This window comes from Seriola dumerili, unplaced genomic scaffold (assembly GCF_002260705.1).
Source record: "Seriola dumerili isolate Sdu_G_001 unplaced genomic scaffold, Sdu_1.0 BDQW01000853.1, whole genome shotgun sequence".
Classification (NCBI taxonomy): domain Eukaryota; kingdom Metazoa; phylum Chordata; class Actinopteri; order Carangiformes; family Carangidae; genus Seriola; species Seriola dumerili.
The window spans coordinates 266,300-277,888 of record NW_019175108.1 but is presented as its reverse complement, the minus strand read 5'-3'; the positions used below and the strand labels follow the sequence as shown (position 1 = coordinate 277,888).

General features: G+C 39.0%; 2 protein-coding genes across 4 annotated transcripts; one reads left to right on the top strand and one right to left on the bottom strand.

Annotated features, from left to right (window-relative positions):
• The first annotated feature begins 770 nt into the window (after nt 1–770).
• Nucleotides 771–4,827, top strand: spout1 (SPOUT domain containing methyltransferase 1). The gene is made up of 12 exons (XM_022766436.1): nt 771–825; nt 910–949; nt 1,610–1,723; nt 1,802–1,961; nt 2,066–2,155; nt 2,238–2,287; nt 2,819–2,949; nt 3,257–3,329; nt 3,458–3,556; nt 3,713–3,815; nt 4,154–4,301; nt 4,463–4,827. Exons 1-12 carry the CDS (start codon nt 778–780, stop codon nt 4,547–4,549), a joined length of 1,143 nt encoding a protein of 380 aa, XP_022622157.1. The 5' UTR covers nt 771–777; the 3' UTR covers nt 4,550–4,827.
• Nucleotides 4,828–5,764: 937 nt separating this feature from the next.
• st6galnac6 (ST6 N-acetylgalactosaminide alpha-2,6-sialyltransferase 6) lies at nt 5,765–10,533 on the bottom strand. Of its 3 annotated transcripts, none has more exons than XM_022766434.1 (6): nt 10,466–10,533; nt 9,964–10,042; nt 8,964–9,158; nt 7,867–8,279; nt 7,626–7,733; nt 5,765–7,504 (listed from the first exon to the last, which is right to left on the bottom strand). In XM_022766434.1, the coding sequence occupies exons 2-6, from the start codon at nt 9,985–9,987 to the stop codon at nt 7,309–7,311; spliced, it is 936 nt and encodes a 311-aa protein (XP_022622155.1). In that variant the 5' UTR covers nt 9,988–10,042; nt 10,466–10,533; the 3' UTR covers nt 5,765–7,308. The 3 variants fall into 3 exon arrangements, with proteins under 3 accessions (XP_022622155.1, XP_022622154.1, XP_022622156.1); XM_022766433.1 differs by having other exon boundaries at nt 10,323–10,508; XM_022766435.1 differs by having other exon boundaries at nt 10,354–10,508.
• Between the last annotated feature and the right edge of the window lie 1,056 nt (nt 10,534–11,589).

Below are 11,589 nucleotides of genomic sequence, written 5' to 3'. Positions count from 1 at the left end.
CTTGAGAAAATGGAGCTACAGAAAGTAAACTAGCCAAAGATGTAGAGCACGTAGTCATGCATTTTCTGTCCAATATGATTTCAACAGCCTAGTTAAACTCATTTTGGATATCTGGGTTAAATTGAGTCATATTCAGTTTATGTGTGTGCTCAGGGTTTGAAAAACAAACAAAATAAACAAAATAAATGTTTCTGTGCAAGGATTTCAAGCAGCAGCAAAGTGTACATAAAATATTTTTCAATATTCTGTTTCTTAGTAATTGTAGATGTTTTTGTCATGTATCCAAGTAAAAGTTAAATAAAGATTTTTAAAAATCCACACCTTCAGTTGTATTATTTTTAGGCTTTTACACTATTATTATGTGCATTTAACAACCTAAACATTTAAATTTACACTCAAGATATGTCTTATTCCTTTTCTGCTTTCAGAACAAGGAAAAGGAGGATGAAAAAAATATTCCCTAGTAGTAAATTATCACCATAAATAAAATAAAATTTAAGGTAAGCCAAGTCTGTAGTGTTGAATTTGATCCAGATTCCAGCAGAAATGCCCATTGCCTGTTTTTAAGTTGAAACTTATATATATTCTTGGGCCTTGGAAAAGTATTTATAGGCCAATACCTCAATGAAGTACTGGTTGTGGTAAGAAAAATCACAGCTGTTCAATTAATAAAACTTCAGGCCTTTTCTTTGATTATGCAGGACTAACAGACATTTATTCTGAAAAGGGGATGACGACCCGGAAGTAAATAATCTTCACGTGTTGGTGTGTGTAAAAATGTCTACCGGTGTAGCAGCGAAGAGACCCAAAATAGTGTCCTCTCAGGTAATATTACTCTTGTGTTTATCATTAAAATAACATCATTCTGTTTTCTACGCCGCCTATAACGTGTTCCCTGTGTTTTTACAGCCCGAGGAGAGGGTGGACTGGAAGAAAAGAAAAGCAGAAAGTGAGTAAAAACACAGCTGCATGTAGCTGATAGCTTTCAGCTGCATGTCTGTCAGCCAAGGTGCTTTCATAGTGAAGTTACAGCGCGTTCTTTTATAAACTCAAACACTAAATTAAAGTTTTTAAGTGTCTTTGTTCGAGAGTGAATATATAGATTTAGATTATTTCAAAGTGACACCAACATCTAAGTATTTCATATTAAGTTTTAGCCACAGGATTAAAGTAGAATTTCTTGTCATTTGTAAATCAACTTCTCGTTTTCTTGACAAATCGTTTGGTCTGTGAAATGTCAGACATGGTGAAAGATATTGTAAAGACAACATGAGGGTTTCCCTTTGCTTGTTTTGCCGGACCCACAGTCCAAAACCTAAATATATTCAGTTTACTATCACACAAGACAAAGACCAAAGCAACAAGTCCTCACAACTCACACACCGGAACTATGTATATATTTTTTTGAAAAGTGACAATCAACTAACCGACTAATTGTTTCAAGTCTAAAACTCACATGGGGTCACAAATAGATCTGGTCTTGTTTTAAGAAATCGCAAGCCCAAAAAAAGTTTCTAAACCACTTCCTTAGACCATCAATTTGGATCACCAGTCTTTCTAGATGCATCTAATTTGCTCACTGGCATCAATGACTCTTCCTCAACAACAGTAAAGGAAACCAAGAAGCAAAGGAAAGAGGCCAAGCTGATTAAACAGTTGGACAATCAGAAACAGCAAGAGGCCGCAGAGAAAGCAAAACTTGAACAAAGCCAGGACAAAAAAGGTAACTATCATCATTCCATATGTCGTTGTCAGCCTGTATAACAGAGAACAGCTGTAACATGTGATCTGTATCTCGTAGGTCGGGCGTACACGGTGAGCGTGGCCCTGCCAGGCTCTGTCCTGGACAACGCTCAGTCCACTGAACTTCGTACATACCTGGCTGGACAGATCGCTCGAGCCTGTGTCGTGTTCTGTGTCGATGAGATCGTTGTGTTTGATGAACAAGGGGAGGATGTCAAGTAAGTAAACACAGATGTGCGACTTATTGGTTACCACACCTTTAAACTATCACAAAGCAAATTAAAAAAAAAAAAAGTTTCTGCTTCGTGACTTTGTCCCACAGGAGTGTTGAAGGAGAATTTAAAGGTGTCGGGAAGAAAGGGCATGCCTGTATTCAGCTTGCCAGAATACTTCAGTATCTTGAATGTCCACAGTAAGTTTGAGCATATTATAATCAGACCACCAATAGCAGCCAATGTTACCAGATTAGGGTTACATCTTTGCTTCTCCACCAGGTACCTGCGCAAGTGGTTTTTCCCAAAACATCAAGATTTACAGTACGCAGGTAATTTACAGATTTCCTCCACATACATTACTTTTACATCTGATACTGTAGAAAACTTAAGAACATGATGACATTTGATGTATTGATACCATTTAAGTGCAAGTCACAGAGTTTTGACAGTTTTAAAGTATCACCTCTGACTTACAGAACGTATGTTTACTTTGAAATAAAACTTGATCTATGTTTTACTTCCTTCTCTGAGAAAATCTATGTAAATTCAGCCGCCATTTTCATTGTTGTTGGTGTATCTTCTCAATATGTTGTAGGCTTGTATTTGCTGTAAAATAATGTCCATAGAACAACAAGAACACTACTACATCAGAACAAATTTGTTATTTGTGTTTCTACCTACAGAAGAGTCATAAAGACAATTGTTTCTGTAGTAAATGTATAAATGAATACAGAGGGTGCACTTTTACAATTATTTGAATACTAAATCTATGTAAAGGTTTAATATCGGCTATAAACAGGCTTAGAAATGAAGGCAACAGAAGACAATTGTTCACAAGTCGCTGGCCTTTTTTCCACCAGGTTTGCTTAACCCTTTAGACAGTCCTCACCACATGAGGATAGATGAGGAGTCAGAATACCGGGAAGGAATCATCCTCGACAGACCGAGCAAACAAGGAAAAGGCTCATTAGTCAACTGTGGGATGAGAAAGGTGGGCATGTCTTCAGAGGTTACTGCCATCTGCTGATGTGGACTGTTGGCATTTACATGTGAATATAGACTGTAGCGCTGCAACCAATGACTATTTTCATCAGCAATTAATCTTCGAGGTATTCTCTGGATTTATTGATTTATTTTTTGATGTGAGAAAAACGAATATATCAAACTTACTGTAATAGAAGACAAAGAAAAGCAGAAAATATTCACAATTCAGAGGCAGGAACCAGTGAATTTTTGCCATTTGCCATTAATTGACTATTTGGCATACAAGACTGAACTATGTCCATCTGCTCCCACAGGATGTTCGTATCGATAAACAGCTGCAGTCTGGACTTCGAGTCACAGTTCAGCTCAACAAGGCGCAGAATCAAGGTAGTGTTGTCCACCAGACTGTGTCCTGTTTGATGATTCCTGGCTTTAGTTCTACTGTGCTCATTATGCTCAAGATGCTGCACATCAACTGAGTGTGTTATGTCCATTTGTCTGTCCATCACCCTCAGAGAGCAAAATATACCAGGGTGTGGTGGTGGCTCCTCATGTGCCCAGGACTGAAGGAGGTCTCTACTGGGGTTACAGCGTCCGCCTGGCATCTTGTCTCAGTAGGTTTCCCGTTCTCTTAATAAACTCCTATTACTCAAACATGCGCTTCAAATGAATTTGCAGTGTCTTGGAGGGTGAAGAGCTGAATCCAGCATGACACTTGAGCCCTGCATTGACCGCTTTATCCTTATTGCTGCTGGTTTTTATTTATGCAGGTGCAGTTTTCACAGAAAGTCCATATAAAGAAGGATACGATCTGACTATCGGCACCTCAGAGAGAGGCAGCAGCATGGACCAATCCACAATGTCGCCATTCAAGTAGGTTCAGAGCCAGTTAAGACTGGAGGGGGAGTCGGACGGAACGCTTTTATTAGCTGTGGTAGCAGTGTGGCTCTAGGGGTGGCAGTGTTGGTCGGGTCGTTCACCTCTCACCTCTCAGGATGAATTGTAATAACTTTGGTAATCCCTTAACTTTTCCTCTAGCACCATCATCAGGTCAAAATTTTAACTTGAGCATGTTGGCATTTAGCTAGGAGCAGCACTGTGCCTAGGTACAGTCTCACAGAGCCGCTAGCATTGCTATATTCTCCTAGTCTTTTTATATCATTAATGGTATTTTACAATTGTGTTAAACCTTGACTTCTTCCACTTTTTAGGCATCTTCTGGTCGTTTTTGGAGGTCTTCAGGGATTAGAGGCCAGTGTGGATGCTGACCAAAACCTAGATGTGACTGACCCCAGCGCTTTATTTGACCTTTACCTCAACACATGCCCCGGTCAGGGCAGCAGGACCATTCGCACAGAGGTGAGGATGCATATATTTGCTAAACTAAGCTTTAAGTTTACATGTCCACTCTTTGCACCATAAGCAAATGCTACACGAGCTGTACTTTGGCTTCACCTGTTCTGCTCACCAGAGTGTGACAGTGTATTCGTTTAATTATTTACTCTTTCCCTTTTGTACAGGAGGCCATTTTAATTTCCATGGCAGGGCTGAGAGAGAAGATCACAGCTGCCTTTTCAGATGTTTCCAATACTTCATTAAAGAATTAGTGGTGGAGGAAAGTAAACAAAGACATGCTGATGGACGTTTTATCATGCAACTGGTATTTACTGTGAAGTTGTTCATTTTCAATAATTTGACCTTTTAGCATTGTATACTTTAAAACAGCCACGATCTCAAATATCACATCACATCAGGGCACTGAGTTCTGTCAATGCTAGATACCTGTCAGATTTCTCTCTGTGTTATTTACTTGTTCTGTGGTTTTGTTTCTAAAGGATCCAACAAATTGTACATATTTAAATATACAACTATCCCCATGTTTTTACTGATTTGTATTGTTTTTTTCTCAACATATAATTGGTTTTAAACAGTACAGAGCATTTCATGAAAAACAATGTTCAGACAAACAACATGGGCAAACAAATGGCACTGAACTTTCATCAATAAGCACCAGAGTCAGCTTCAGGCTTCTGAGTGAAAAGGTCAAACACATTTAGTTTTAATGAAGAGACAGTGACCTATGTGCTTTTTAGCAACATCTGAAAGTTGGAAGTTTCTACAGGTCTGCAGGCCTTTACAGCTGTCTGATCATCTTCTAGATGCAATCACATTCCAGTTGCAATGCATGCTGCATGCATCAACTCCTTTTACATTAGCATTTCATTTTTCAGTTCACGAAGCTGGACAGATTTCACTTTAACGCCAGGTCTGGTCCGGGCCTGCAGAATTCTACTGGCTTATTTGTAGGACTGTGTTTCTGTGGAGAGGCTTCACATACAGTTTCCTGATCAGTTTTTCAGGCTAATATCTCAATAAATTTAGCAGGCAATTTAATGTCAATAAAGTGGCACAACAGTCAGTGCAGTTCATGTATATTTTTTTCCTGTTCATCACTGACCAATAGATCGAAAGTAAACAACAAATCAAGCACATTGCGTGCGTCGTGAGAAGAGCCTCTCCTGCAGATGGATATATCTACGAGAACGGATTAATTCCTTGCAAAGGCAATATAGTTGAAGAACTTGCACCCTTCCTGGCATCGTGTTTCTATATTAAAGTTACAGTTTTACTTTTAGCTTAATCGTGCAGTCCTACGAGCAACATACTGACACACAACACAACCATGATGCATTTGAACTGAAGCTGCATGCGCTGGAATGCCATTGAGGTAAAAAAAAACAAAAAAAACGTAGGGGTGTAACAATCCCGCAACAGAAACATCCACGATCTCATGTGCCCCCCCCCCCCCCCCCCCAACAAAACTCATTTTTCATTTCACAACACCACAACATGTAAACCATAAAATTATTGTACTTAAAGTCAGGTCAGGCTGTATATTTTGTCAATATTACACATTACATTACATTATTGTCTTCCAGCTGCGTGTCACGGGACTGTTTTGGTCCAATCATCACGCCTGCAGTAAAATTTAGGTTAGTTTAATTAGCTCAAGATGGATAATAACCCTGAGACGGCAGACCCCCTTCCCAGACACATTCAAGTCAGCAGTGTGGAACATTTAGGTTATTCCCCCCCAAAAAAAAGAACACAAAAGAAAAAGAAAATGGAGGTCTGAACCGAACCGTGGATCTGGAGAATCGTTACACCCCTAGTAAAAAGGTTTAAATTATGAGGCAACAGTTTTATGTTCATAGTCTAATTCAGTCTAATCCCAAAAACAAAAACATTAAAGTCAACATCTAGGGCAGCAAAAATGTTATGAAGTACCGATCATCAAATTAGTGTTATGTCCTCATGTTTGAAATGAACAGAAAAGTACAGTCTACATCTCTAGAATACATTTGTTACCACATCATTTCTGGAATCTGAATATGTCTGACAAATGAGTAATTAATGTATGAATAGCAGTGTAATTGTTTCTCACTGATGAAGTCCCTCAAACTTAAGGTGCCTATGTATCATTGTTATCAAATGATATTGACATCTGTTAACGTGGCTGGGTTTAAAGCCATAATACTTTCTGAAATGTGTCTGTAGCACCAAGTATGAAAACATAAAATCATAAGCAGATATTGAATCCTTGGTCAGATTGTTAGTCGTGTTAGCTTATTAATAGTCTATTTCCTGATTTAAATCACATAATGATTTAATCATTCGTCGATGTACAGATGCTGTTTTAATGATTTGTTCGGCTTATATTTTAAATATATGTAGAAATGCTTATATTCAAGCTAAAGATGTAAAGAAAGTTCTTTTTTGGTATCGATTCAGGAGCTGGTTTCATAAAAAAATGGTACCCGGCCACATTGCCTATAAGACATAAGCTATATAGATAGAATTAGTGATCTGCTGAATGTCACTGCAATTACAATAGAATATAATCTATGTATAATGGACTAGTAAGAGATATATAGAGTGTATTTTGTTGGCCACTTAGTCACATATCTGTTTAGAATACTTGCTGATATATCCCCCTTCAACATGGGAAACATGAGTGCATTTTCAATACATAACAAAACTATATAAACATGTAAAAATTCATCTTTAAATTCATTTTCTTTTCTATTTACAAAAACACTTATCAGACGGCTGCCACATGTCAACGTGGAAGGTGCACAGCGTATTTCAGAAAGCTCTCAAAAATAAGTTTCAGCATTTTTCTGCAACGGAAAACATTCCCATACTTCTCCTCAGTCATGTGGTCTAACAATAGTTTTTTTTTTTTTTCAAAAACTCATTCATCATGTGGCTATTTAAAGGCTCAATCGAGGAAGTTAACAATGAAATTCAGTCCATAGTAGTGGCTCAGGCTTCTGTGAGTGCAGAGAGATCTCTTTTGAGGTTTTCAGTCTTTTGACCATTTGGGATTAGTGAAGGTGATGTTGTACTGCTTTGCCCAGCGTGCAAACACCTGCTTCTCTGTAATAAAGCGATGGTGGTTTCCTCTTCGGCTGCCCTCGTTCTGTATGTATGTTACACATTCATCAACCCCCCTGGGTTTGTAGTAGTGATAGGGCATCTTCTTGGATCCGGGTTTTTTCCTGGAAAAAGAGTTTAATATTATTACTTGTTTGGTTTGACAGCCAGTTCATCTGGGATTTGTAATAATGTGGCAACCAATGGGTCGATTGTGATTGTGATTAATGGCATTATTTTACTCACCCGCAGTGATTGGGTGGAACCATCCCATATACTTTGATGTTATCACATATCTCAATGGCTATGACCATTGTGAACCAGCCTGTGCTCAACCATGAATGAGATTTTTGTCTGTGCATAAAAAAAAAACAACAACAAACAAAACAAGTGGAAAAACAGGTTATGAAAGTGACATTTACTCAATACCGTGCAAACATACAAGATAAGATGCGATTAACATTGTACAACCTCCTTTCATACTCACCTATCACGCCCGGTCTCCTTATGAAAGAGACTGTCAAACCTGCGCATCTTGCTTGATGTGATACTGAAAAAAGAGAAGTTACTGTAGGTCATGCTGACTCTCTGGATCAGTCTGTACAAAGTTCCTTTGGCATCCTTCCCAATCTTGTTTGGGGGTCCCCAGAAGATAATCACAGGGTTGTTGTCCGTGCGGTGCAGGAACTCATTAGGCCTTCGGACCACCCTGAACACACTGGAGTGGGCCACAACCCTGAGAGAAGTCCGGCTCCCTACATCTGTCTCGTACCCCAACGTTGGGGCATCATTCATGCGAATCACACACTCCGTATGGTCGATCTCTTCTCCTGCTTGAGTCCCCAGGACATGGCTGGAGCTCGTCACCAGTGCACAGTTGTGACAGTGCAGGGTCATACTCTGAGAAGAAAAGACAACACAAAACTTTTTTTTAAGTGAAAGTACTCCAGAAAACAAAAAAACATCTTCAGTAGTGAAGTGGAAATTATTGAGTAAGTGGGGTTGAGTGATTCACTTACATCCTACACTTTGTATTCATTTTCTAAGAGCTAAATTCCGATGACGTGTTTAGATCGCAGAGTTAAATACTTGAGTTAACAGGCCAAAACCAATTAACACTACTAGTGTGTTGTAGTGTTTGGATGGAAGCTTTGAACATCAGATTGTGATTACAAGTGTCTAGGCTCATCATTAGTTGCAGTTATTTTCTTCTCAGTTTAAAATCACAAGAAATGCCGGATATGATAAAGACAAGCTGATACTGCAACAACAACCAGACGAGTGCTTATTGATGTGATGGATGGTTGTTTCCTTTCACTGACAGTAAGTATAGCTTCAGCTTCTGGTGGTGTCCCACTTCCTTTGTTCTCAGTACTGGTTTACAAACACAGCTTACAAGTTCCCCATTTTTTACCATCATACAAATTTGCCCTAGTTAAGCAGTAACAAAACACTTCACCTCTGCTGCATGTTCACTCACAGTAACATCCAGTACAGTAATCTGTATGTGGATTATCTCACCATCAAAGCTTGTTGGAGTTTCAGTTGTAACATTTGTGAGTTTGTGTGCAAACTGTTAAGTACCTTGTTCCCATAAAATGGCACATAACCGTCTTTCCCGCCCCACTTCTTCAGGTCTGTGTTCTTGAGAGGGTGATTTGTAGCCACGTGGAAGGGAGCGTAGACAGCATCGTTGCCATTGTTGGAGCCGTACAGGAAGAGGAGTGTCATAAGGATGAAGATGGCCAAGAAGATCACCATTCTGTGGCTCTGCTGGCCCTGCAGCGTAAACAGTGGAATGTAATTTAGTAAATTCACTTAAATATAAATGTGGTTTACTTGTACTTTATACTTATGTCTGTATTTCTGTTTTATGAGATTTTATACTTATATATCCAGTATATGTCAGAGGGAAATAAGATATGATGCCTTGTTATTGATTTACTCTACTTAACAGTATATCAAATTAAAACAGAAGCCAGACAATCTGTTGGAAAAACGATTGGCAACTCTTTTGGTAACTAATTAATCATAAAACTCATGATTCCAGCTTCTCAAGTGTGACAATTTGTCTATTTTCTTATTCTGAAATGACATTAAATTAATTATTTGGACATTTGTACTTTGGTTGGACAGAATAAGCAATCTGAAGATGCCACTGTGGGCTCTGGGTAATTGTGACAGGCGTTTACTACTGTCTTCTGACGTTTTACAAACTCAACAATTACTCAAGAAGAAGAAATTAATCAGCAGATTAACTGGTAACACTTTAAATCCCCCTATTTATGATGTATCAGAATATAAACATGTAATTAATGCTTTATAACACACTACAATGTAGTCGTGAAGTAGAAGTAGCCTATCCTGAAATTGTACTGAAGTATTTGAGTAAATGTACTTAATCAGTACTTAATTAGTTAGTTAAGGATTTTACAACTTGCTGCACCACTGGTAAACAATAATGACAGTAATAATACCTGCATGGATGTAATCGTCTTTGTTTGTACTAATAACACTAAAGATGATGATGCTGAAGGGCAAGGGGTCTAAGTACCACACCCTCCCGTTGCACGGTCTGTCTTACCTTGCCATTGAGCCTGAGCCCCATGCTTTTTGATCAGGCCGTGTACCAACACACTGGCTGGGACTGTTTGTCATCATACCTGACAGAGAGAGACAAACATACTGACTCCAATCTTCTTCTCGGGTTAGCTACAGCAAATGTTCCATTCAGGATTCAGTACAGTTTACATGTAAATAAGCAGCATCACAGCGATATGTCAACAACACGCGAGGAATGTACCGTTAAACAATATAAATGCTATCTGCAGTGTCACAGCCTGGATACATTTATTTATTATGTATATATTATATACTATTAAACCGACGCCATACACATTCAAGGCAATAAAATTATTGTTTGGACAAAAAAATGCATCTTACGCAACACTTTCGTTGTCCGCTGTTGACGCACCTTTACGCACAATTCTCCAAAATCACAATATCCCGCCGATCAGATTAAGATATTAACTGCCGTGGCATGCGAGAGTGTGAGAACTGGCAGCTGTGTTAATCCGGTGCTTTACCGTTTCACGGCCTTTGCGGTTTCGGCGTCCCACGTCCCCCATCTTCCTGCACCACCGCTCCGGTTACGTCATCAGCACGTCTGTGGCTGCAGCGCAGAGGACGATGATGATGATGATGATGTGGGCTGGACAGTTTAATCAAGTTTCATCAAAAATTGGTGTGTGTGTGTGTGTGTGTGTGTGTGTGTGTGTGTGTGTGTGTGTGTGTGTGTTTGTGTGCGCAAATGTTTTCCCAGTTATTGAAATGTACGCACTTCTAGGTGTGTATAATTGCATGGAACAAATACAAAACTGGAGATTTGATGGAATCTTTTTATATGAACTTAAATTAATCAGATTCTTTTACTCATTCAACAGCCACAGGTTTCAGTCAAATATTGTTCAGAAAGGAAAAGTTCCCACAAATTTGTTGCACTTGAAGGTTCCCTTGCTTTCACTTTCTGCCTAGCCCTAGTTCATCCCATGACCTGGACTAGACCTTAGAACTTTTATTGTTTATTATTAACTATTATTATTACTGCTATCTATCCATCTATCTATCTAACAATTCAGCTGGTTTAAGTCTGGACACTGTGCTGATCTTGCATCATGTGAAGCCATCGTCTTGTAAATCTGTTTTTGCTCATTATCTTGCTGTAGGATGAACCAATCACCAGCCAGTTCACCTACCATTCTGGTATCAATATACAGTTCTACTTCCTGCAGTAGGAAAACCTGTAGAAATTGTTTGCATTAACTTTCAAAGTTTAATTTACTTCCAACTGCTGCAGAAAAGCTGTAGGTTAACCATTTTTATATCAAATTTACATATCATTCTGGTGGCTTAAACTCAATGACAGAGTGTGAAGCACACGGCCACACTGCTTGAGGATGTCAATGAGCGAAAACGTGTTTCCTGTGCCTCTGAATCCACACAAATTAAGTGGTCTAACAGGGACTGGTACAAAGATCATTTTTCTATATAGTCTCACACAAGGTCAAGTTGACACACACATACACATACACACACACACACACACACACACACACACACACACAAGCAGAGCCTCTTTGACAGCACATTTATTAACATTGACTCACATCTCACACTAGCAGTGACCAGTGGTCAAGTTTACATTCAAGTT

Coding starts and splice junctions, on each gene's coding strand:
- st6galnac6 (XM_022766434.1), bottom strand. CDS start 9,987: ATGGGGCTCAGGCTCAATGGCAAG. Junction 9,159..9,963: donor GGCTCAGGCTCAATGGCAAG/GTAAGACAGACC, acceptor TTTACGCTGCAG/GGCCAGCAGAGCCACAGAAT. Junction 7,734..7,866: donor AAGGAGACCGGGCGTGATAG/GTGAGTATGAAA, acceptor TTTTATGCACAG/ACAAAAATCTCATTCATGGT.
- spout1 (XM_022766436.1), top strand. CDS start 778: ATGTCTACCGGTGTAGCAGCGAAGAGACCCAAAATAGTGTCCTCTCAG. Junction 1,962..2,065: donor GAACAAGGGGAGGATGTCAA/GTAAGTAAACAC, acceptor TTTGTCCCACAG/GAGTGTTGAAGGAGAATTTA. Junction 3,330..3,457: donor CAACAAGGCGCAGAATCAAG/GTAGTGTTGTCC, acceptor CATCACCCTCAG/AGAGCAAAATATACCAGGGT.